Here is a 26,784-nt window from a genome sequence, read left to right as displayed (position 1 = left end):
GGAACCTACCTAAAAATGATACGAGCCATATATGACAAACCCACAGCCAACATCATTCTGAACGGGGAAAAATTGAAAGCACTCCCACTTAGAACCGGAACCAGACAGGGCTGCCCACTGTCCCCATTACTTTTCAACATAGTATTGGAAGTCCTTGCGAGAGCTATCAGGCAAGAGAGCAGAATCAAGAGAGTCCAAATAGGGAAGGAAGAGATCAAACTCTCACTTTTTGCTGATGATATGATGTTATATCTGGAAAACCCCCAGGATTCAACCATGAGACTCCTGGAATTGATTAACGAATATAGCAAAGTCTTAGGCTACAAAATTAATATACACAAATCAGAGGCATTTATATATGCCAATAACAGTCAATCGGAAAACCAAATTAAAGACTCAATACCCTTCAAAATAGCAACAAAGAAAATAAAATATCTAGGTATATACCTAACTAAAGAGGTAAAGGACCTCTATAAGGAAAACTATGAAACACTGAGAAAAGAAATAGCAGAACTTGCAAATAGATGGAAAAATATACCATGCTCGTGGATCGGAAGAATCAACATTGTTAAAATGTCTATACTACCCAAAGTGATCTACAGATTCAATACAATCCCTATTAAATTACCAACATCATTCTTCACAGACGTAGAGAAAATAATTATACACTTTGTATGGAATCAGAGAAGACCCCGTACAGCAAAAGCAATTTTAAGCAACAAAAACAAAATGGGAGGTATTAATTTGCCAGACCTCAAACTATACTACAAGGCCGTGGTTCTTAAAACAGCTTGGTACTGGCACAAGTACAGGGACACAGACCAGTGGAACACAACAGAAAATCCAAATATAGAACCATCCTCATATAGTCACCTAATTTTTGACAAAGCAGGAAAGAATATACTCTGGGGACAAGAATCCCTATTCAATAAATGGTGCTGGGAGAATTGGTTAGCCACTTGTAGAAGACTGAAACAGGACCCACAGCTTTCACCTCTCACAAAAATCAAATCACGGTGGATAACAGACTTAAACCTTGGGCGTGATACAATCAGAATTCTAGAAGAAACTGTAGGAAAGACTCTTACAGGCATTGGCCTAGGCAAAGAATTTATGAAGAAGACCCCCAAGGCAATCACAACAGCAACAAAAATAAATGAATGGGACATGATTAAATGAAAAAGCTTCTGCACAGCCAAAGAAACAGTCACGAGAATAAACAGACCACCTACAGAATGGGAAAAAATTTTTGCATACTACACATCAGATAAAGGACTGATAACAAGAATCTATTTAGAACTCAGGAAAATCAGCAAGAAAAAATCAAACAACCCTATCAAAAAGTGGGCAAATGACATGAATAGAAACTTCTCAAAAGAAGATATAAGAATGGCTAACAAACATATGAAAAAATGCTCAACATCCCTAATCATCAGAGAAATGCAAATCAAAACCACAATGAGATATCACTTAACCCCAGTGAGAATGGCCTTTATCAAAAAAACGCAAAACAACACATGTTGGCGTGGATTTGGAGAGACAGGAACACTAATACACTGCTGGTGGGACTGCAAACTAGTGCAACCCCTGTGGAAAGCATTATGGAGGTATCTTAAACAGATGCAAGTAGACCTGCCATTCTATCCAGCAATCCCATTATTGGGCATATACCCAAAGGAAAAAAGGTCATTCTGTAACAAAGACACATGTACCCGAATGTTTATAGCAGCACAATTCACAATAGCAAAGATGTGGAAACAACCCAAATGCCCATCAATACATGACTGGATTAGTAAGCTGTGGTATATGTATACCATGGAATATTACTCAGCTATAAGAAATAATGAAGATACGACATCTCTATGGTTCTCCTGGAGAGAGTTGGAACCCATTATATTAAGTGAAGTATCCCAAGAATGGAAAAACAAGCATCACATGTACTCACCAGAAAATTGGTTTCCCTGATCATCACCTAAATACACATCTGGGAACGACACCAATCGGATATCAGACTGAGGTGGGGGGTGGGGGAGGGGATGGGTATATGCCTACACAATGAGTGCATTGCGCACCGTTTGGGGAATGGTAACGCTTGAAGGTGCTGACTCGGGAAGGGGGGGCTGGGGAAGGGAGGGATATATACCTACATGATGGGTGCAACGCGCACTATCTGGGGAATAGACACGCCTGGAGCTCTGACTTGGGGGGAAAGGCGGTACATGGGCAACGTATGTAACCTGCAATTCTTTATCCCCCATAACAATAAGATGAAATAAAAAAATAATAATAATAATAAAAATAAAATAAAATAAAAGTTAGAAAGTAGTTCCCCTTAGGGCAGGAAAGAGACATGATGGGGGCATGTTGGCAATGCACTGCTTCTTGACCGGGATGTGTTCAGTTTATGAAGATTCATCAAGTTCTACATGTATGATATGTGTACATTTCTAATAGGTATATTAAATGTCAATAAAAATTGAGATTTTTTTAATATTCCTTATTATTCCTAATTTCCAAGAAAGAAACGCAGCTTCCCTCTCCCTCATCACCCCTGTACACTGCTCTGGGCCCCACTCCTGGTCAGCCCCATGGTCTTCACCACACAAATTATGATTATTATTATTTATTTATTAATAATAATTAATATTTAATATCATTATGAGCAGTCTTCGTGGATGGGTCAAGTACTTGAATTGGATTTATATCTCCCCATTTCTAATCCTACTGAGTTCCTTCATGAAATTAAAATATTTACATTGCGCAGAAATTCTTAGTATTCTTAATCATTAAAGATAACAACCATTATCTCCTGGTGGGCCAGGGTCTGTGCTGTGTTGACAGTATCTTCTGTTGTCTCCCCAGCAGTCCTGCAAGATACGTGATAACACCGCTCTGCCCATTACAGGTGGGGAAGCTAAGGCTCGGAGAGGCGAGAAACACTCCTAAAACCGTGCTCTTCCTGGTACTGCACGTCACACCTCCACGTGCTTCCTCTGCAACAGGCTTCAGTCTGTTTAACGGCCTTTGAACCTGTTATGCTTTTCAGCCCCGACTAGAAAGGAAGGCCGGATGGCTCGTGGCCACATCTGTCTGAACTACCTGGAAGCTACCTGGTTACGAGTGTTAACGGGAGTGAGAATGATTGTCCTGCACATCCCAGGTCCTGATCCCTCACGCTCCGCCCCAAACTGCAGAGGAACCTCTGATAGCCAGACGAGCCAGGAGAGCTTTAAAAGTCCTGGCAAGAGCTCTGAAACCAGACCCGGCCAACATGTGTTCCTGAATATCAGCATAGACACTATATTTACCCTGCAAGCTTTTCAGCACAACCGAAAGCTATAAATAACCATTAGGGCCTAAGCAAGTGGCCTTAACACATGGATTTTCTTCCAAAAATGCAGACCCATTTTAATTAAATCTGTCATTAACCTTTGGGGAGGGCAGGCCCCCCTGAATTCGGTTTGCTTTCGGAGACACCGTGAGTAATTTTCTATTCTTTGACCGTGTGGGGATTGGCGTGCTCCCTGGTTGTTCAGCCTGGAGGCTTGCACAGAGCCGAGCTCCCGGAGAGGAGGCTGCGGGCTTAAAGTGAATGCACCCTGCAGCCTGGGGCCCCTGGGCGTCCTGATCGGTGTCTCTTTGCAGAGACAATCCTCTCTCACCCCGCTCTCCCCCAGAACAAGATGAGTGTCATAGCTGTGCTGATGCTGCCTCTGCTCCTCCTGGGAATCAGCGGCCTCCTCTTCATTTATCAAGAGGTGTCCCGGCTGTGGTCAAAGTCAGCCGTGCAGAACAAAGTGGTGGTGATCACGGATGCCATCTCAGGACTGGGCAAGGGTAAGCTGGCTGCGCCTCCGCCTGTGCCCATTTGTGCCCTGGAGGACGGGTGGTGGCTGAGTGGCATGTGGGCAGACCTGCACAGTGGGCAGGGGCCAGTCCTGTGTTCTCCCCCAGCGTCTCTCATTAACCAGCAGGGCTGCTCTTACGGAGGCTGCGGCTTCCTCGCCTGATAGATGGAACGGCTGGAATATCTAGGGTTGCAAACTCACAGCCTGAGGGCCAAAATGGGTTTGCAGATGTGATTTGTTTTGCCTCCAAGGGGTTTCCCGAAATTCTGAAAATTCTAAGCCTTTCGCTGGGGCAGTGTACTGGTCGTGAGCCCAGATTCCGGGGCTGGGTTCAATCCCTGGCTCCAGCACTGACTAGCTGGTCACTTTCCTTCTCTTCCTTGGATTTCCCACCTGTAAAGGGAGGGATGCCAGTCGTCCCTGCCTCCTGACGCTGCTGTGAGGAAGATGAATGCATAGGTGGATAGCACTTACAGCAGTGCCTGGGGCTGCAGTGGACACCACTCAAGGGTTAGTAATGACAACAGTGAGCACAGTTAGGCAGAACGTGCACACTCCAGTGTGCCACACACACCCCCAGTCCCCGTTACATCACACTCGGCCTGAGTCTTTCAACCATTCTGACCCTGGCCTTGAAGGCATTTGCGTTTGCAACCCCTGAATCAGATAGTCTCAGAGGGCTCTTCCGCTGGTAGCATCGGTAACCTGAGAGGCAGTAACTGTCCTTAGGTTTGCAAGATTCTGACTCTGTCACTCCAAGCAGTGGCAGTGCAACGCTCCGTGTCATATAGTTCAGGGGCAATTTTGCTGCGTTCTGTTGTTGTTTTTGCGGTTGCTGTTATTTTTAGTCAGGTATAGAACCCACGCAGCCAAACATTCATTAGTCACTCAACAAGTGTCCATGTGGTCACGATGCTCTGAGTGTTGCCCCTTCCTAGGAGTTGCTCGGGCGGCTGGGTGCTCACTCCCACAGGGCTGCTGTCATGAGAACATCCGCAACCTCTGAATTCTCGCAGAGCTGCTGCTCATTCTCCCAGGCGTCCTGATTGGAAAAAATCTGCGTGCTTTGAGGATGGGTTAGATTTCAGTGAGCGATCGACCTGGGTCAACCACATAAGATAAAAAAAGAAAGCAGAAGGCAGACAGACCAGGCTGGCAGTGTGGCCCCTAAGTGAGTCCCAGAAACAATTCCCAGAGAGGGTATCCTGCAGCATTGGAATCAGAGCTCAAAAGCAGCAGTAGGGACATAAACTCAAAGCCTACCTTCTACGGGGGCAAGCCAGGTCACACATATTTGTCAATCAGGCCAGACACAGGCCAACAGGGAGGACTCTGCCCTGGAGAATCGGAGAAGAGATGCCCCCCAAAGCCATTCAGAATCAAACGGTTGGGGAAAATCTTGCTCTCCAAATAAAACATCTTTGTCCAGCATCAGGCCAGGCTGCTAACAAGCAAGCCCTGATATGACCGCCACCATGGAGTCTTCCTGCTGCCTTAATTGCTCCTTCCTCTTGGAAGGTCCCTGAGGGACTGGCCTGGTCACTCCTATGGCCCCGGGTGTGTGCACACCACCGTGAGCGCACTTCAGACATGTGCCGTAGCCCCGTGTTTCTCAGCTGGCCCCCTAGATGCACGCTTCCCCGTGGTGAAGCTCGTGCTTTATTCATGCCATTCCCACACCTAACTCAATGCTTGGTGTGCAGTAAATACTCAGAAATGTTCATGTAATGACTAATCACTCAAGGGGACATGTGATCAGGGAAGACACTCATTTAGATAAGTCTGTTCTTGTTTATTTGTTTAAGTGATTTCCAGTTTGATTCCAATATGGTCAGAGAATGGGCTCTCTATGATTTCAAGTCTTTTGGATTTGTTGAGATGTGTTTTATGGCCTGGGATGTGGTCTATCTGGTTACACGTTCCGCAGGAAACGAATGTGCACTGTGCTGTCGCTGGGTGGAGAGTCCTGCAGGTGTCGGCTGGGTCCTGTCGGTGGGGGAGGTTGCTCAGTTCTCCTGAGTCCTTGCTGGGTTTCTCTGACTAGATAGAACTCTTCTATCCACTGCTGAGAGCTGTATGTTTGTTTTAACAGTCTCACATATTTCAATCTCATTCAGCCGTGTCATACATTGTATTCATACAAATCAAGTGCCCAGGAAACACATCTCAGGAGGACAACGGCATTTCCAGAGGACTATGGCCTAGTCTGTCCTGACTGCTGCCAGCGTCCTTTGCCACTGTGTCTCACCGACCCACCCTGAAAAGAAATGCAAAGCAGAAAAAAATAAAGTCCCAGTATTTAGCAGTAACTTGAGGAGCTGGGCGTGTGTGACCTTAAATAAATGCCTCGCCTTCACACACGGCTGATGACAGTGATTCCAGCTGCCAACTGCTCCACTTCTCACGTCCCAGGCAAGAAGAGAGTGAGGGGCACCGGGCGGCTGCTGTGGGCTGTGCACAGCCACAGCCACCCCGGCTCCAGGGAACCGGCGTGAACCCTGTGGGCAGCGCTGGTACCAGCACGGAGCTCGGCGCCCAGCTATTTACTGCGGAATCAAAGATCAGGACATCCAGCCCCTACCCCAGACCCCCACAATTCAGCCATGCCTGGAATTGTGCCACCCTGTGCCACTGTCTCTGCAGCAAGAGTGACAATCAAAATGCCCAAGCCCTGTGCTTGCTCTGCTTCCAGGAGTGCCGGACCAAGGTCAGCCCCGCCTGCGTGTTTTCGCTTCTAAGATGCAGTTTCTCTCCTCCACACGTTTCTGAAATAAGGCTGATTTTCTGTCAATCAACAGCTTCTTACAGTCTCCACAGGCTCTTTAAAAAGTCATTTATTATTTCTGAAATCAGGAAACATCTTATAGTCAATGGCATCTTAGATTTGATGAAATGTGGAAGGAAGGACTCAATCTATGATGATCAGATGAAAAAGGAAAAGCCTGGTGCCCAAGTGCTTGACACCAGACAGACGCCGAGCTGAGCCGATAAAGAATAAGAGTAAGAGCACCTGAGTGCACCTAGGGCCTGGCTTCAGCACGGTGACTTGCTAGGGAGTAGCGCCCCTGCGCTTCAGTACCAAGGCGGTGAGCACACCACTGGCTCCAGCCTCCGGTGGCCCTTAGCAAAGGCAGGGTGTTAGTGGGAAAGAGGGCAGATGGAACGAAGGGAAGAAACACCCCTGGCAGTCTCCACGACGCCAAGGCCAGAGGTTTGGTCTGGCCCCAGGCCGCAGGCCCCTACCCCAGTGCCCAGCTTGCAACGAGGTGCCCGTCCTCAAGAGAGGGAGGAAGAGTACGGTGGGCACCAGTACACCCCACCATGCCCCTTCCTCCGCGGTGGGCACTGGGCAAGAGGCAGCCTAGTGTGCAGAACAAGTTCTCTTATGGCTCTGTTTTTACATTTAAATATTTAGTATTTTTCATATAATGCATATAGCTTTTATCCCAAATAGATTTACAAATACCACTTTTTAAATAATATGTTCTTTTCCAACTAATTTATCCTTTTTTTTTTGCCTTTTCCAACTAATTTAACATGCTAACTTTATCATATACTAAATTCTCATCAATACCTGGCTCTATTTATATCAATATATCTATGTAGACTTGAACTGCTAACACTCTGCTTTAATTTCTGAAGCTTTACAATATATTTTAATAACCAGTTTTTTCAAAATGTTATTTGCTTTTCTTCATACTTATCATTCCAAATAAAGTGTGCAAATTATGCCACATAGTTTAGAATCTTTCTGTCATTTTCCAAGACCTGTTGGGATCTTGATTTACTACATCAAATTAACTTGAAAACAAATTCACATCTTTATTGAATTCTGCCACTGAAAATTATCATGGACCACCCCTTTGTCAATAAAACACCTACATTGAGAAAAATATTCCATTCTCTGCAGTCCTGACAATTCAAGGTGACATTGTTCACACAGTTACTTCTGGATTCGGGTTTTCCTCAGTCAGCAGACTGGCCACAGTGTGCCTCCTCCCAGCTCTCTGTTACGCCTGGTACACCTGTTTTTAGCCTCACTGAGACCTCTCATGCCTTGAGCCCTCTACTTGTCTTCTCCCCTTTTTTTTATAATCATAATTTTTATTTATTTTTTTAAATTTTTTTTATTTCAGCATATTATGGGGGTTACATATATTGCCTTTGCCCCACCCGAGTCAGAGCTTCAAGCCTGTCCATCCCCCAGACAGTGCGCACTGCACCCATTACATGTATATACACCCATCCCCCCTCCCATCTACCCAACACCTGATGAATGTTATTACTATATGTGCACTTAAGTGTTGATCAGCTAATGCCAATTTGATGATGAGTACATGTGGTGGCTTGTTTTTCCATTCTTGGAATACTTCACTTAGTAGAATGGGTTCCAGCTCTATCCAGGATAATACAAGAGATGCTAAATCACCATTGTTTTTGTGGCTGAGTAGAACTCCATAGTACACATATACCACATTTTATTAATCCACTCATGTATTGATGGGCACTTGGGTTGTTTCCACATCTTTGCAGTTGTGAATTGTGCTGCCATAAACATTCTAGTGCAGATATCTTTTTTATAGAATGTCTTTTGTTCCTTGGGGTAGATGCCCAGTAATGAGATTGCTGTATCACACGGTAATTCTACCTGTAGCTCTTTGAGGTATCTCCATATTACTTTCCGCAGAGGTTGCACTAGTTTGCAGTCCCACCAGCAGTGTATGAGTGTTCCTATCTCTCTGCATTCACACCAACATTTATTGTTTTCAGACTTTTTAATAAAGGCCATTATCACTGGAGATAAGTGATATCTCATTGTGGTTTTGATTTGCATTTCCCTGATCATTAGAGATGTTGAGCATTTTACTTATCTTCTCTATTGACCCTTTTGCCTTCACTTCTGCTCCCACCTGGCTCAGACTTCATGGGCCAGCACCAGAATTGCTCTCTCTCCAACACCACAATTCCCCTGCCCACAATGCCTGCTTATCAAACCCCAGCCAGCTGTCCTGTCCAGCTGGTCCCTTCTCTCCACGTGCATCAGGCTGCTGAGCCCTGCAGGAGAAAATCACACAGCCGTAAGGTCACTTTGAGCCATTGCACTCAGGACATCCAGCTCCAGTGGGCCAGTGTTCCCAGTCAGTCTGGGTCCACCACTTCTTGGTATAAAATGGGACAATAATAAGTACCACTCTGGAAAAGGTGTTGCTGGTACCACTTCTAGATCCCTGTTCTTGACCATTTCATCCATTTGCCAAGCGTGGTGAGGGTTGGCTGCTACTGGCTTACAGACACCTGTTTGCCCAGAGACTTGGAGTTATGCAGTCCATGCACTCACCCCCAGAGAGGGCAGCCCACAGTCAGTGACTTTGACACAGGTGTGCAAAGGCTGGTCCTCTTGCCTCCAGGTGGGATAGCTCTGCAGTGGGCTTTAGGCTCCAGAATCTTCCTTGGATCAAGCCAAGGCTAGGCTGGGCTTTACCTGAGACCACATTCTTGCTTGGCATCTACTCCATGTCCTCACTCCCTGATAGGTGTTCTCTGAGGAGCACTCCCTCAATAATTCCTAGTCACTGGATCCCTGCCTCGGGTCTGCTTCTTGGGAACCCGACCTAAGACATTTCCTCGTGAGGTAATTGTGAGAATTAGATGAGCTAACATATATGAGTCTCTTTCAGCAGTTCCTAGAAAAAGTATCAGTATTATTGCTACACGAGAATGCTGTGTCTACCAGCTAATGCTCAGCTGAAAAAGTCCTATATTGGCTGATTCTGGAATTAGTTCCAGAGTAAATTTTTTTTTTTAATTTAAATACATCTAGTGGGTACAAGTGGTTTTTTGTTACATGGATGAATTGTATAGTGGCAAAGTCAGGGCTTTTAGTGTACCTGTCATCTGAATAGTGTACATTATACCAAATGGGCAATATTTGATGCCTCAGCCCCCTCTCAACCTCCCCCACTCTGAATCTCCACAGTCCATCATCCCACTCTGCATGACCATGTATAACCATCATTTAGCTCCCACACATGAGTGAGCACACGCAGTATTTGTTTTTCTGTTCTTGAGATTTTCTGCTTAGGATAATGACTTCCAATTCCATCCAAGTTTCTGCAAAAGACATGATTTCATTCTTTTTCATGGCTGAGTAGTAGTCCATGGTATATATATCACATTTTCTTTATCCACTCATCAGTTGATGGGCACTTAGGTTGATTCCACATCTTTGTGATTGTGAATTATGCTGTGATAAACATAGACGTACATGTGTCTTTTTTTTTTTTTTTTTTTTTTTTTTTTTTTTTTTTGAGACAGAGTCTCACTCTGTTGCCCAGGCTAGAGTGAGTGCCGTGGCGTCAGCCTAGCTCACAGCAACCTCAAACTCCTGGGCTCAAGCGATCCTCCTGTCTCAGCCTCCCGAGTAGCTGGGACTACAGGCATGCACCACCATGCCCGGCTAATTTTTTCTATATATATTTTTAGCTGTCCATATAATTTCTTTCTATTTTTAGTAGAGATGGGGTCTCGCTCTTGCTCAGGCTGGTCTCGAACTCCTGAGCTCAAACGATCCGCCCACCTCGGCCTCCCAGAGTGCTAGGATTACAGGCGTGAGCCACCGCGCCCGGCCGTGTCTTTTTGATATAATAATTTCTTCTCCCTTGGGTAGATACCCAGTAGTGGGATTGCTGGATCAAACTGTAGGTCTACTTTTGGTTCTTTGCAGAATCTCCATACTGTTTTTCATAGAGATTGTACTAATTCCCATGAACAGCATAAAAGCATTCCCTTTTCACTGCATTTGTGTCAACATCTATTGTTTTTACTTATTAGTAATGGCCATTCTGACAGAAGTAAGGGGATATCTCATTGTGGTTTTAATTTGCATTTCCCTTATGATTAGTGATGTTGAACATTTTTCCATGTATGTTTGGACATTTGTATACCTTCTTTCAAAAGAAGTCTGTTCATGTATTTTACCCACTTTTTAATAGGGTTATTTGTTTTTTTCTTGCTGATTAGTTTGAGTTCCTTGAAGAGTCTGAATATTAGTCCTTTGTCAGGTGAATATTTTCTCCCATTCTGCAGGTTGTCTTTTTACTCTGTTAATTATTTCTTTTGCTGTAGAGAAACTTTTTAGTTTAATTAAATCCCATTTATTTATTTTTATTTTTGTTGTATTTGCTTTGGGGGTCTCAGTCATAAATTCTTTGCCTAGGCCAATGTCTGATGGTGTTTTTCCTAAGTTTCTTCCAGAATTTTTATTATTTCAGGTCTTACATTTAAGTCTTTAATCCATCTTGAGTTAATTTTTGCATATGTTGAGAGATAAGGATTGAGTTTCATTCTTCTATATGTGGCTCTTCAGTTTTCCCAGCACCATTTATTGAATAGGGCATCCTTTCCCCAGTGTATGTTTTTGTCTGCTTTGTTGAAAATAAGCTGATTATAGGTATATGGTTTTATTTCTGGGTTCTACTCCATTCCATTGGTCTATGTGTCTACTTTTATACCAGTGCCATGCTGTTTTGGTTGCTATGGCCTTGTAATATAATTTGAAGACAGGTAATACAATGCCTGTCCAGATTTGTTCTTTTTGCTTAGGATTGCTTTGGCTATTCATGTTATTTTTTGGTTCCATATGAAATTTAGGATTGTTTTTTCTAGTTCTATAAAAAAAACGTTGGTATTTTCATGGGAATTGCATTGAATCTGTAAATCACTTTGGGCAGTGTGAACATTTTAACAATATTGATTTTTTCCAATTCACGAGCATGGGTTGTTTTTCCATTTGTTTGTGTCATCAATGACACAAATCAGTAGGATTTCTATACACTGATAACAGCCAAGCTGAGAATCAAATCAAGAACTCAACACCATTTACAATAGCTGCAAAAAAAAAAAAAAAAAAAAAAACAACCTAGGAATATACTTAGCCAAGGAGGTCAGAGTAAAATTAATTAGACAGAAAGTATATATATATCCCTGGCTGAGCTATCTACCCCTAGAGAAAATGTGAAGGAAATTGGTGACACGTGGTTTGAAAAAAACATGGTGGCTGTTGCCAATATCTTTAGATTGAGATATCTTTAGGGCTGTGATCCTGGGGGGCCAGGTGAACAGAGTCATCTTTCTGTTCAGTATAAGGAAGAATTTCCAATAATCAGAACTTTCCAACAAAGGAAGAGCTATTTCACCACACTGTGAGCTCCCCTTCACAGGGAACAACCAAGCTGAGGCTGGAAATGACAAAACAATTCCAGCCCAGGGAGGTGGCTGGATAAAACAACCTCTAAAGGACCTTGCTTTGCTACGACTTTTGAATTCTTTGAGTTCTTGAGTTCCTCAGAGAGGGGGCTCACCGTCAGTGGCTCCATCCACACAGTGTGCCCGCCCTGCTTCCTTCTTCCCCACAGAGTGTGCTCGGGTGTTCCACACGGGTGGGGCAAGGCTGGTGCTGTGTGGAAAGAACTGGGAGAGGCTAGAGATCCTATATGATGCCTTGATCAGCGTGGCTGACCCCAGCAAGGTAAGGCCTTCCCGCAGTCGCCGTGGGTAACCCCTGTGCACCGTTAGCCTCAACTCATTGCTCAGGCCCAGTTCTTGGGCCAAGTGGGGGAAGTTTGGTGATTGCTTTGGGGAATGGGAAGCAGTGAACCCACTGACCTTGACATAGGGATGTCTGCCAGCCATGAGGGCTTGTCTCGTCTTGACCACTCACCATGACAAAAATTTTGTTCTCTGGCCAGCGATTTTTGCCCTGATTCTATAAAACTCAGACTCAAAAGGATCCAGAAGACAGGGGAGATCACAGATATGGGTTGTAATTACAAACACAGTTGATTAAAACAAACAAAGAAAAAAAAAACCAAAAAACCTCAAGTGCTCAAGTGCTACCTTCTTCAAAGAAACCAGGGAAATGAAATTGCCTCCCAAGAAGTTCCCTAGGAAGTGAACATTTATTTCAACGAGGCTGCAGTTTTCCAGGCATTTCTAGAGCAATGTTCAGGGAATTGCCTTCAGAGCTCCCTTCAGGATTTTTTTCTTAATCTTTACTCTTGAGGTTAGATTTGATGTTTGCAAACAGCCAAAAGTCATTTGGAGGTGAGTATGGCCTTTGAGGAGAGGGATTGAACAGCAAACAGGGCAACACCAAAGTGTCCAAAGGGTGTTTCTTGGGATGTTGTTAGGTATTGGGTAAAAATGAGGTTTTATGGTCAACTGTGTGGGAAATACTGTTAATCCAAGCTTGTCTGGTTTTCATACTGAGGGACTCTGGGGAGCCTTTGATATGCTAACACGTATTGTGTATCTCCAAGAAGAGTTTGGGAGAATAGTCTGTGTTTCCCAAACAAATGAGGCCAGGGAACCCTGTCTTCAAGGGCACATCTCAGGACTAGTGTTTGCCAAACACAGGGATTGCATTGATCTCATGGCACCATCAATGTGCCCACCCTCCCCCTCTAAACCAACAGTCTTGGTAACAGCAAGTGTCTAGGGCTGAACATAGTTTCTGGCACATAGTAGGTGCTCCAAAAATATTATGTTGAGTGTATGATTTTGGTCACAAACAGAGTGTGCTACATTTTTGCTATGAAGTTCTGTGATGGATTTTCTTGCAGCTTGTAACCCAGTTAGGAAAGGAGCTCAGCAATGTTAAAAGTAACAGTCACCAATGGAATCAGTGCACAGCCTCCAGAGGGAACCATGGTGAAGGACAATATTCATTTGGATTTATCAGTTCTGGAACCTTGGCCACAAGTTCAGACTTTATTATTACATATTTATGTTTGGATTTGTTGTTGTTGTTGCCCAGGTCCTCAAGAATGTATTCTCCATCCATCTTCATCCCAGAGTCACTTCTGCTTCTTCCTCTTCATTTTTTCTTTTTTTGGCAGTCATTCTATGATCTTTGAATTTCAAAAGGGGTGGCTCTTAGATTGAGGGTCCCCAAGGTCTGCTAGAGGGAGGGGATCCCACACATAGTCTGCCTCTCTCGTTGGTTCAACAGACATTCACCCCAAAGCTGATCCTATTGGACTTCTCGGATATCAGCTGTGTCCTGGATGTGGCAAAAGAAGTCCTGGATTGCTACGGCTGCGTGGACATCCTCATCAACAATGCCAGCATGAAGGTGAAGGGGCCTGCCCAGAAGATTTCTCTGGAACTGGACAGAAAGATCATGGACGTCAACTACTTTGGGCCCATCACACTGACCAAAGGTCTCGTGAGTTTGACTTTCCCATGGGTACCTAGAACACCCTACGCTAGGGGGGGCTCTGTTACGTAGCTGGGACAATCATCAAACTCTGGATGGAACCCCCCAACCCCCTCAGAGAAAACCCTAATTATTTGGTGAGGGCTTTCAGCATTCTCACTGTAAGTGTTGATGAACGAAAGGGGATTTAGGAAATATCTTACTGGTATATTTCAACTTCCCTCTCTGTGAAACCCCCTCTTCCCACCCAAGCCCTGCCCTTTACCACTCTCTGCCTACTCACATCCATCGCTTCCCTCCAACGCAACATCTCCAGGCCATTGTCTCCATCCTTTGCAGACATTTTGTTCTATCAACCTTGCAGTTGATCTGCTGCTAACCATGACAGTTGGTCAAAAGAAATTCTGTCCTCAGAAATGAAGAAGAAGGGTTTATCCCCAAACTACAAGAGACCCGGTATTCTTTCAATCCCTTCACAGAAACAGGGAAGGCAGGAGGGTGTCTCCCTTTAAAAGGTCAAGTTGTGGTTCCCATGTGGACCCGTTTGAGGGGCCCAGGAGACACCCAGGTGGAGAGTTCTCGGTGACAAGTTGAAATGCAGGGCTGCAGCCTGGGAGGGTTGGGCTGGAGAAGACTGTGGGGTGGAACCACAGTTGAAGCTCCTCCCCACATTTATCAGAGCAGAAGCTCATGGAGAATGTAAGCATGGAGAACCCCTCCATTTAGGGAGTGGGGTGCCCTGAGGAGGCATGGGTTTAGAGCCGCCTTCTCTGCAGCCAGCTCCCATGCCAGGAGCCTCTAGGGTGGGATTCTGAGGAGTGCGATGAAGGGAAGATGCATTTGGGGCAGAAAGATGCCACCCAGGATGTCTAGAATGGTGTCCCAGAGATAGCAGTTTCTTCCAGTCCGGTCCCTGTGGACACACCCTGCGGCCAGCAAAGGTGTGTCATCCTAGCAAAGCTTGACAAGGACTGTCCACTGGCATCAAAGTGAGGAACGGAAGTGGAATGGAAAAGGGCAGGACTGGTTTCCCCTTCTGGCTGCACCTCTGACCTACTGAGGGCCCCGAGTCTAGTCGTGAGCCCCGGGCCTCAGGTCGCCCATCTCTGACACGAAGGGGCTGGGCCTAACCCACCATTCGGACAGCGGAGTCTTTGAACACTGTCTTCTCATTTCTGCCACGTACCTGCTACATCGGGAGTATTATTTACTTAATATCTTTCTCCAAATGTCCTCACTTTTAAATTAAATTCACTTTAGGAGGAAGGCCTTATAATGCCAACAAAGTTTAAAATCCCTTTCACTTTCAATAAATAGAAAGCAACCTGAAAACTAAACAAAGGAAGTTCTCCCAAGGCAGCCTGAGACCTCCAGGGTCTTCCATCTCTTTGCTAAAAGGTTAGCACCTGCAAGAGAGGCAGTAAAGACACGTTAGAACCAGCACCAGACTTCCTTCTGGAGGCAATAGGAGAACTGAAAAGGGAATACCCGTCTTACCATTGAAATCCATGTCACTTAATGCGCATTGGAGGGGGTCATTTAAAATCACCCAGCAATTCACCAGCTGAGTCCAGCCCACACTTTGGACACACTGGATAAATGACAGCCGGGGGCCCATGGCATCTCTGCCCTGCCACACTCTAATCACCGTGGAGGCAGCAGAGCCATGTGTGATGACGGGGGTGTGGGGAGGGCCTGCACTGCCTGGCTCGGGCTGGGATTGCGCACCATGACTCATCATCCTTGTCTTCCAGCCCTGCTCCCCAACATGATCTCCCGGAGAACAGGACAAATCGTGCTAGTGAATAACATCCAAGGGAAGTTCGGAATCCCGTTCCGCACGGCTTGTGAGTTGCTAAGACGAACACGTTGTCTTCTGTTGCATGTCTCACGTTAAGACAGGAGCTGCTGTGTCTACCACGGGGCATGCGGTTATGGGGGGAGGGGCCCGGGATGAGACCGTCCGTCTGCTGGATTGTCTCCCACCCCTGCACTTCCCATTTTTCAACCACCTGCAGCTTGCAGGTCACCCTGGGAGATGCTGAGACAGAAAAGGTAAGGTCTGTCTCCCCGCAAAGTTCACAGTCTCACAAGCGGGCAGGACATGTGCTGGCAGAACATGACAACGCCAGATGAAGGTTACACTCCTGACATGGACACACAGCCCCAGCTCAAATGGCCCTTCCTCCATAAAGGTGCGCTTGAAGCGCAGGGAAGATTACAGTTGGGAAGGAGAAGGACGGGTGCACATCACAGAATGGGACAGGGACAGAGACGTTCTGAGGAAGAGAGAAGGAGAAAGGGGCAGGATTTCAGGGCAGGGGCAGCTCCAAAGGTGAGTCCTTTAAAAAGTTCAAGGGGGAGAAGGACCTCTAGGAGCATGTTCATGGGATCTAGTTGGAAAAATTCTGGATATTTTCCCAGCTCCCATGAGGTAGGTTCTGGGAGGGTGGGGAACATGCTGGAAACATTTCTTCATGGCGCACAGTTCCATGTGCAAAGCAGAAGCTCAGAAAATGTTCGATGGGTAGAAGGGTGGAAGGAAGGAGGGGAAAAAATGGGTAAGTCCCTGTAGGAATTTGCTCAGGATTTCACAACAAAATACCACAGGCTGGCAGCTCACACAACAGAAATTTATTTTTCTCACGGTTCTGGAGGCTGGAAGTCCACGATCAAGGTGTTGGCAGGGCTGGCTTCTGCTGAGGCCTCTCTCCTTGGCTTGCGTGTGTCTGGCCTCACGCTGTGTCCTCACGTGGTATTTCCTCACGTCTGATGTCTCTGTGTGTCCAAATTTCCTCTTCTTGTAAGGACACCGGTCAGGTTGGAGTAGGCCGAGCTTAATGGCCTAATTTTAAATTAATCACCTCTTTAAAGACCTGTCTCTAAATACCCATTCTGAGGTACTGGGGGTTGGGATTTCAGCATATGCATTTTAGGAAGGAGGACACGATTCAGCCCGTAATATCCCCCAGTAATGTTTTACCTCCCTTTTCCCATTTGCGGCGTTAGGTAGTTTAAGCCCACGGTGCTATAAGACTGTCACATAAGAATGAAGTTTATTTCTCCTCCACGTGGCAGTCTTGCTGGGAAGGGCTCAGGTCACCAGGCACCATGGTGCCTCAGGGTTGTCGAGGGACCCAGGGTCTTGCCAAGTCATTGCACTGACACCAGTGGTCACAGCTGGGTCCCAGTCCCTTTTGGGTTCTGGCTGGCCAGAGGAGGAGAGAGTGGGGGAGGCGTGCCCAGCGTCTAAAGCCCCAGGCCGGGAGGTAGCACCCACCGCCTCTGCTCACACCCTATGGGAGAACCCGGTCTCACCTAACCGCAAGGGACGCTGGGGAGCACAGTCCACCTGGGGCCTAGGAGGAAGGGAAGAATGGCGCTTGGCCCACGCACAGCAGTTTTGGCCGCATCCTTTTTCCTCCCTTCCCCAGCCCGCTTGTAAATCTCCACATGTTCCTTGTAGTTTTCAACTTTCCATGCATGTTCCTTTCAGGACCTGATGACTTTTCACTTTCCTTACCCCATGCCTTCATTCATTCAACAAACAATGTTTCAATGCCTAAAGCCAGGTGCAGGGGACATGAACAGTGCAGTACGGGCACTGCAATGGGCACTTTGGCCACCGACCCATATAGGACAAACTCGCTGGTTTCCCTGGAGCAATTCCAAAACACAGCATTGGGGGCTAAGAATTCCCACGAGGCCATCTCCACCCCTCCTGCCACAATCTGGCTTCTCCGCAGCTGAGGAAGGAAGGGGTGCGGAGTTTCCCACGCAGATGTCTGAATAAAGAGATGCCACCCTGGACCAGCCCCAAGCTCTCTTCTTCCTCCCAGTCTGGCTTTGGAAGGACATGGGGAGGTGACGTGGGAGTGCCCACAGGTCTGCTGACTGCAGGGACGGGTCTCTTTTGGCCACCCAAAAGAAATGCAATGTCCCTGGGTGCCACCATTCCGTCAGAATCCACCCAGGTGGGGAGACCGGGGGCTCTGAGGCTCAGAACCAGACACGGCATCACGCCATGTGTCCTTCCCGTCGCAGGCGCGTGCCCCTCTCCTGCACCGGCCACACCACATGGAAACCGCTGCCCGAGTACCTGCCCTGCTGCCAAGCTGTGGGTGCGCTGCCTCTGTCCCACCTCCGGGGCCCCCGCTCCTCGTCCAAGGCCCCGCCCAGAGCAGGGGCTTCACTGATGAATGACTGAAGGAATCGGGAGTTGATGGATAAATGAACAAGCTGAGCTGATGGCCCTTTTTTTTCCTCGATAACACTTGTATTGAGATATAATTCACATGCCATACAATTCGCCCATTTAAAGTGTACAGTTCAATGGTTTTCACTACACTCACAGTTGTGCATCCACCACCACAATTTTAGAACATTTTCACTACCCCAAAAAGGAAGTCCCCCACCCCTGAGCTATCACCCTCCAGTGCCCCGTTCCCCCAGCCCTAGGCAACCCCTGATCTACTTTCTGTCGCTCTACATTTGCCTACTCTGGACTTTCCATGTAAATGGAATCACACAACATGCAGTCTTTGGTGACTGGCCTTTTCACTCAGAATGTTTGCAAGGTTGACCCTGGCTGCAGCACGGCTCAGTGCTGCGTCCCTTCCATGGCTCAGTGACATTCCACTGTGGGAATACACCGCATTGCATTCATCCATTTCAGCTGCTGGATGCCTGAGTTGCTTCTGCTTTTTGGCCCCTGTGAATTATGATGCTCTGAATGCTCACGCACAGGGTTCTCTGCGGACCTACGTGTTCATTGCTCTTGGGTCCCCCTATGAGAGGAATTGCTGGGTCACGTGATAACTACGTTTAACAGTTGAGGGGCAGCCAGGCTGTTTTCTAAAGTGGCTGTACATTTTATGTCCCCACTAGCAAAGCACAAGCGTTCCACTTTCTCCATTCCTTGCTGACAATTATTGTCCATCTTTGTGATTCTAGCTGTCTTAGTGGTGTGGAATGGCATCTCACTGTGGTTTTGATGTGTATTTGCCTGTTGGCTATAATAACCTGCTTTATGTCGGCAGAACTGGGTTCACCGTGAACCACGAGAGGAGTCCTAATGGGGCAAAGAAGGCAGGAGGCCTGGGTTCTAGCCAAGATTCTGCCACCTTTGGCTGTGCAACCTGGTGCCCTTCACATAACCTCTCTGTGCTTCTCATTCTTCACTATTCATAAAGTGGGCAGAATAGCTCCTCTGTGTCTTTTCATCAGTGTATTACTGAGACAGCGAGTGTCACACAGGTGCAGAGAGGCTGCAGTGAGATGATGTACGGAAACTCATTGCACAAACCAAGCAGGGGCCACCTGCGGGCACAGGCTGAAGCAGGTGCCCAGCTGCGTTTGGTGTGGCCAGCATGACGGCAATGTATTTTCAATTCATTATTTAATATTTAATTATTTAAATATTGGGATATTTCAATGAAAATCAGGACTTCCAGCTCCTCCTGAGCAACCATAGGGCCTGCCTTCCCGAGGCGACAGTTGGCTGGAGCCCAGTTCTGCCGCAGTTTAGGCAGAATCTGGCTTCCCCATTCACTGTGGTCCCTGGCCAGCCTCTGAACTTGAATTCTCACACTGTCTACCATAGACATTTTTATTTGGGACCCTGATGAAAACCAGAGTGATCACAAAAATACCGACCACTCATCAAAGGGTTTCCATGGGCCAGGCACGGTGTGGTGAAGCCGACACGGCCCATTTGTTGGGTTAGCCCCATTTACGGGTGAGGAACCCATGACTGCAGTACTTGCATTTGAACCCTGCACGGTGGGGGCGGGGGGAGATGGTTTTCAAAGGGCAGCCTGGAGGGGCAGGCAGGGAAGAAGAGGGGATAGCTGGGTCCTCAGGCTGGGAGAACCAGGAAAGGGGTTTACTTGTAGGTACCTGGGCACAGTGGTGGGACGACCTACTCCCTCCCTCTGCCTCCAACTGACACCCCCAAAATGTGAAGTTGGGGTTCACCACACCCCAGGTGTGGCTCTAATTTCCCAAAGCTTCAAGGAACATCCACTTCACTCCTTTTGGAGTGCCTGGAATGATTCCTGTTTACCCAACCCATGGCCTCTACGATTTGAACTGGATTTGGTGAATAGGTTACATGCACCTATTCAAGCCCCAGGAAACGGGGCTTAGGAAGCAGGAGGTGACACCTGTGCTACAGGCTCGCCACAGCCACCAGCAGCCCCAGACCTTGGACAAGCCCCTCGGGTATCAGTGTTCCTGGGAAGAAACGAGAACTCATGCTTATGCTGGGCATTTTATATGTGTTGTCTCATTTGATCTTCACACTAACTTGGCAAGGGAGATATTATCCCCATTTTAAAGTTAAGAAAACCGAGCCTCAGAGAGGTAAAGTGATTTGCCCAATATCACACAGCAAGCAAGTGGCTAAGCTGGATTCCATCCCAGCTCTGCCTCTTTCCACCACTTCCCAGGGGCTCTCTGTCCCCATCTACAAGGCGAGGGCTGGACTTTTGAGGCCCCTCCCAGCTCTGAGCTTGCAGGAATGTGTGTGTCAGTCCTCTTCCCTCCACTGCACCCGCCAGGCCCTCCCACGCTCAACTGGCTGGTTTCTCTTCCAGATGCTGCCTCCAAGCACGCTGCACTGGGCTTCTTTGACTGCCTCCGAGCCGAAGTGGAGGAATATGACGTTGTTGTCAGCACCGTGATGCCAACCTTCATCCGGTCGTACCACACGTATCTGGAGCAAGGAAACTGGGAAGCCTCCATTTGGAAATGTGAGATTTCAGAGGGAAGCTGGGAGCTCCTGCAGGGACTCTGGAAGAGTCTGGTTTCACTGGGCCCAGGGGGGTGTTCCTGAAGCATGAGTCTGGGGGTGGTGGGCCTCTGGGACAGGCTCACAGCAGGGTGGGGGCCCCAAACCTTCAAACCTGGGGCACCAGGTAGAGAGAATCCTAACCTGCAACCAACAGACCATGCCCTGGCTCAGCTCAGCCGCTCAGCTTGCTCTGCGACCTCGCCAAGCGACTGCCTGTCTTTGGGCCTGCCACCCCTGTGTCACAGCCAGGATTTGGTCATCGAGAACCTTCCTGCTTCCCCTTTCCCAAGGAGGCAGCACAGAGCGGAGGCAGGGAGTCCAAAGCCAGGCCACCTGCACTGCAGCCTGCCCCTGCCACATGTCATACGGTTGAACATGGGCAAGTGCCTTCATCGCTTTGTGCCTCAGTTTCCCCTTAGAAAACGAGGGACGATAGCAATACCTACCTCACAGAGTTGCTGGGAGGACTCACGGTTCTGGCTTCTAAAGGGTTTGGAGCTGCAACCCACCCACTGTGAGCACTCCAGAAATGCACCTTTTTATTATCACTATTCTAGGACACTCTAAATCTAGAGATGTTCCACCTTGCCCAAGGCTCTAGGTCTATCTCGAGGAACCAAGATGAATCTAGATGGTGGACAGACCAGGGGTCCCCAGAGGCTCCTGACAAGCACAGCTTCACAACAATTATAAACAATAGCCCCATAATTCATCCGGGACCTTCTTATTTCCTAAGCTCGTTCTGTCCCGTCCACCCCTCAGAACCACCCTGTGAGGTTATGGGGCAGGAAACCGGGCCCGCTGTAGAGAGGAAGAAGTGGACGCCCACGGGGTAAAGTGTCTCCCCCAGGGTGCTGCGGCCAGTGGCTGGCGGGGTGGGCCTGGAACCTGTCACTCCAGGGCCGGCCCGCACGCCCCGTCCTTGCGCACGCATGGGGGGTTCTGACCGGCGTGCTCCCCGCTGAGGCCACGACCCCCGCCCCCCGCGGGGCCCTGCAGTCTTTTTCAGGAAGCTGACCTACGGCGTGCACCCCGTGGAAGTGGCGGAGGAGGTGATGCGCACCGTGAGGCGGAAGAAGCAAGAGGTCTTCATGGCCAACCCCATCCCCAAGGCCGCCGTGTACGTCCGCACCTTCCTCCCCGAGTTCTTTTTCGCCGTGGTGGCCTGTGGGGTGAAGGAGAAGCTGAACGTGCCAGAGGAGGGTTAACCGCAGGGGGCCAAATGAGCCACTCCTGGGGAATAAAAGTTTTCCCAGCGATGCTGGCTCTTCTGTTCTGTCCTTAGCCCTGGGGGCCCCAGGCCAGCCACGCCCCTCACCTGAGACCTCCCTGTGGGAGACGTTCGCCATCGCAGTGAGGATGGTCGGACCCAGAAGCTTCCCTGGTGTGTAGGGTGTCAACTGCGCAGAGAAACGGGAGCCCTAAGCATCTAACCCCGCACACGCACACCCCGGCCGCTGGCCTGCTCCGAAACTCACTCAGAACACCACCTCCGTTTGATACAAGCGTGGCCTGCCCACGTCACCCTCCAACAACTGGAGCAGGACTTGGCGACCTTTAGGACAGCACTGCTCTGTTGAACTTTCTGCAAGGATGGAAATACCCTGTAATCTCCATTGTCCCGTGTGGCAGCCGCTAGCCACGTGTGGCTACTGAGCCCTTGGAATGTGGCCCCCTGTGTCTGAGAAATGGAATTTTTTCTTTAATTGTAATTAATTTAAACTCAAACAGCCCCGTGTGGCTGGGGGACGGAATCAGCTCCTCCCCTGGGGGGTTAATAGGCCTGAGGGAGGCCCAGGCCCAGCTGAGCTGGATTTTTAGATTCTCAGTTGATTCTAACAGACTTGAGAACCTCTATCCCAGGAGACCAATCTCATGCAGCCCTTTTCTTACATTCTCAAAACAACACGTTTAAAACCGCCATCCACCTTCCAGGTGGACGCTTTACTTATTCTACTTTTTCTTATATAAACATTATATGATTCTTGGGCCCTTGGCAAATGTAGGGTACCTTTTTTGCTCTAAAATTATCACTGTTGACTCAAACTTTTCTAATATTTATAGACGAACGAAGACAAAAATTTCTTCCCCGAAACTAAGTCACTTAACAAAATTAGCATATATAAGATACACATACGCACATACGTAAATCTTAATTTTAAAAGGGAAATGCCCAGGATCACGTGATCACCCTAAAGCCCAGCCTGCCCGGGACAAGCTGGTGGTCTGCTCCTGCAGCGTGGGAGGGTCTGGGAGGATCAGCTGTGCAGAAGGCAAGGCAGGCTGGAGTCAGCGTTTTGAGGTTGTTGTTCAGGGGTGGGGTGCCCTGGGGGTGCTCAGGCCAGAGCCAGCTGGGGGTGGGGGGGCGGACTTCAGGTCCCCAGCAGCAGCAGGAAAGTAGCTGAGACCTGACTGGCGGCCAGAGAATAGGGATGGCAGCTCTGGGGCAGGAGGGGCTGGAGCCAGGGCCACAGGCAGCCAGTCCCAGGACCGTCAGGGCTGGGCTCCCGGCAGAGCTTGGCCACGACCCAGACCCAGGCTGCGGAGTCCTGACCGGTGCCCTTCAGGGCTCTGCCTGGTCGCTGGCAAGTTTGGGCCAAGAGCTGGCCCTTTGGGAGGTGGGGGAGGGCTGGAAAGGAGGGTGTCTGGAAGCGTCCACGCTGGTGCTGAGGGTCACGTTCGGGGAGAGTGAGGGCTCCAAGGTCGTAGGAGTATGGTAGACACCTGGGATTTCCCAAAAGAAGCCACGCGGAGCAACAGGCCAGGAGGAAGGGCTTTCAGGTGTAAGTGGGTCTGCTCCGCGGTCCCCCGCCCGCTGGCCAAGGGCGCCCCAGAGCAGAGGGAGGTCTGGGACTTGCGGGCGGACCTAGCAAGTCTAAATGACAGGCGTCCCACGGCTCTGTCGTAAGTTTCTTGTCCGTGGCCTCTGGTCTCCATCTGACTGAATACTCCCTATTGCGTTTAGATGTCCCTGTGTCCTCGCAGCCCCGCCGGTCTCTGGGAAGGGCTGTCTCCCCGGCCTGGTGACTGGAAACCCACAGCCCTGAGATTGAAACGGGCGGGGGTTAAAAACGTGTCGTGCAATGTGAGCAGTGACCACCAGGTGGCACCGTGGCCCACGCCGTTTCCTAGCTACCCTTGCCGCGGAAACCGCGGGCACCGCAGCGAGCGCCGCGTAATCGCGCTCACGGTCGCCCAGGAGCGATCGCTGCGTGCAGATTCCACTTGGTCTTCACATCGCCTGAACTCATTGGAAGGGCTGACAAGTCCATTTTACAGACGAGAAAGCTGAAGGGGATCGTGCGCTATGAGATAGGGCCCCTCTGGGCAGAATGAGGACAGGGAGGCCTTGGGGCGCAGGAAGACGGATTCTAGGCGCCAGCCACTGTTCCCACCGTAGAGCCGCTGCCCTGAGACCCTGCAGAGCCTGAAGCAGCCCTCACACTCCAAGTTGAGAGAGATGGAGGTGATTTTCTTCCCGCCCCCCATATCTACAAAATTTTGTAAACTGGGAAAAGTGGGAAAGCATAAAGAAGTAGAAAAGAAACAAGCACATACCCTGACGACCACTGTTAACATTTGGGCCCTTCTCTGGAGACACCAGAATCTACAGAAAGCACACTGCTTGGAGCCTCAGGGGCCACCCCATGTGTGGCTGCAAGGAGACCACACAGATAAAGGCCACACATAGAAAGACACATTGATGGGGGTGGCCACGGCTGCTCTGTCCCAGTGCTCCAGGAGGCTGGCTTTGGGGACTGCGGCGATGGGCTACTGACCGGGCTCAGCCACTGGGGGTTGGCTGGCAGGAGGAGAACCAGGCTGCAGTATTTCATCCCCTGGCTCTCTCCCCGCCAGGTTGCGACTTGCCACTGAAGGCCACAGGTCCCGTCAGGCAGCGTCCCCTGGGGTTACACAAGGGAGCTGCTCCCTCCCTTCGCCTCTTTAGGCCTAGGGGTGTTAATGGCCCCTGGCTGTTGTCAGCCTTCATCCTCTATTGGTTTCCCTTAATCTTGACCACACATCTGTAAGTACTCCCCTTATTAAACTCTCTGATTACCTGGTGGTATGGATTGAATTGTGTCCCTCCCATAAAAGACATGCTGATGTTCTAACCCCGGTACATTAGAATATGACTTTATCTGGAAATGGGGGCCTTGTAGATGTAACTAGTCAACGTGAGGTCATACAGGAGCAGCTGCACCCCTAATCCAAAGTGACTGAGGTCCTTATAAGATGGTAGCCATGTGAGGACAGAGACACGCAGGGAGAATGCTGTGTAGTGACAAAGCAGAAGTTGGAGTTCCGCAGCTGCGAGCTAAGAAAGACCAAAGACGCCAGCAAAGGCAGAAGCTAGGAAGAGGCGAGGAAGTGTCCTCTCCTACAAGTTTCAGAGGGAGCAGGGTCCTGCCAGCACCTTGACTTCGGACTTCCAGCCTCTAGGACTGTGACAACAATAAATTTCTCTTGTTTCAAGTCACCCGGTTTGTGGCAATTTGTTACGGAAGCCCCAGAAAACTGATAGACTCCATCTGTTTCCAGCCTGGACCTTGACTGACACACCCAATACCCAGGAGAAATGTGTGAGACTCCCTTGGGGAAATGCAGGAACCAGAGGAAAGAGCCAGTCCTTCGCGGAGACACCAGCCTCCTTCACGGGCACTTACTGGGCCCAAAGACACGACTGGCTCTGTACGTCATCAGAGAAGGAAGCAGCTCCTAATTGATGGGCCCTGCTTGTTCCGAAACTGCTAGTGGGAATTTCAGGCACCAAAATGGAACCCCTCTAGGGTTCAACTAGTAGTTCCAGAATATTCCAAGCAAATCTGTTCGGTGTCGTGTCTGACTACACATCAGCAGGAGACTTGGCTGCAAGGGCAGGGCTCACAGGACAAGAAAGCTTTCTGTAGACAAAGGGTCAGAAATGCTGACAGCCTGGTTCCCTGGAAGAGGACGGGTGTGATGAATGTGGTGGGCCAGGCCTGTGCAGGAGGGTGGACCTCCAGGTCGGTGGGTGACACCAACAATCAGCAAGATGTGGTCTGCCCAGCCAAGGAGGACCCATCAGCGGCCAGTCCTGCCTTCCTCGCCCTTCCTGGAAGTGGGTGGTCTGCTCTGACATGGGGTCCCTCACAAGAGGGAATCTGCAGTTTGGTGGAGACGCACCATGAGCCAATCAATGTGGACCCTGGGCCATCCTGGTCATCCAGGGGCTGACCATGTGGGTGTTTAGGAGGTCAGATGTCACATCACTTATGACTTTTGGGGTTATGAGCAACTGGAACCCAACTCAAACCTGGATTCACCCAAGTGACTAGAAAGGCGTGTTCCAGTTAGTCAGAGTCAGGCATCCAAATGGTGCACCAGGATCCAGTCTTTTTTTGCCACCTCTCAGCAACACATCCCACTGTGTGGGCTTCGCTCTCAGCTGGCTCTTCTTTCAGCATGACAAGGTGGACACCAAGGGCTCCAGGTGCATGTCATAGCTGCGAGAAGAGATTCCTCTTTTCTAATAGTTCAAACGAAAGTACTGATGCCCACTGGGTATGTGACCAGCTCGAAACCACCACCACGTGTCTGACTGCCTGGGCCACGTGCCCGTTCTAGGACAGCAGGTGTGGGGCAGCCACATCTGAGCGAGAGCAGAGAAAACTAAGGTGCTCTTCCAAGAAGAGAGGGAGGACACAGATTTTGCAGGTAAAATAACTTTTCTTTTAAAATGTTTATCCTTGGAGAAGGCAAGAGAACAAACATACATAGAGCATTTACAAAACTCACCTGCTACCTGCTACCTGCTCATCAGCTTATGCAACACTCCCAGCAAGCCGCTAGGATAAATGTTATTTCCATTTCTACCCAGGGGGAAAAGAGGCTTAGGAAGCTGGGTAGCCAAAGTCACAAAGCTGGTCGATGGCAGAGCTGGGACC

At 48.8% G+C, this 26,784-nt stretch overlaps 1 protein-coding gene across 2 annotated transcripts; it reads left to right on the top strand.

The window, feature by feature from the left end:
- Window positions 1-3,683: 3,683 nt before the first annotated feature.
- Window positions 3,684-22,065, top strand: DHRS7C (dehydrogenase/reductase 7C). 2 transcript variants are annotated; one of them, XM_069483384.1, is made up of 7 exons: window positions 3,684-3,837; window positions 12,263-12,375; window positions 13,334-13,336; window positions 13,858-14,068; window positions 15,819-15,911; window positions 20,661-20,816; window positions 21,857-22,065. In XM_069483384.1, exons 1-7 carry the CDS (start codon window positions 3,684-3,686, stop codon window positions 22,063-22,065), a joined length of 939 nt encoding a protein of 312 aa, XP_069339485.1. The 2 variants fall into 2 exon arrangements, with proteins under 2 accessions (XP_069339485.1, XP_069339486.1); XM_069483385.1 differs by lacking the exon at window positions 13,334-13,336.
- The last annotated feature ends 4,719 nt before the right edge of the window (window positions 22,066-26,784 follow it).

The sequence above is a fragment of the Eulemur rufifrons genome, chromosome 9 (assembly GCF_041146395.1).
Source record: "Eulemur rufifrons isolate Redbay chromosome 9, OSU_ERuf_1, whole genome shotgun sequence".
In the NCBI taxonomy this organism is placed as follows: Eukaryota; Metazoa; Chordata; class Mammalia; order Primates; family Lemuridae; genus Eulemur; species Eulemur rufifrons.
This window is presented reverse-complemented; position numbering and strand designations above follow the sequence as displayed.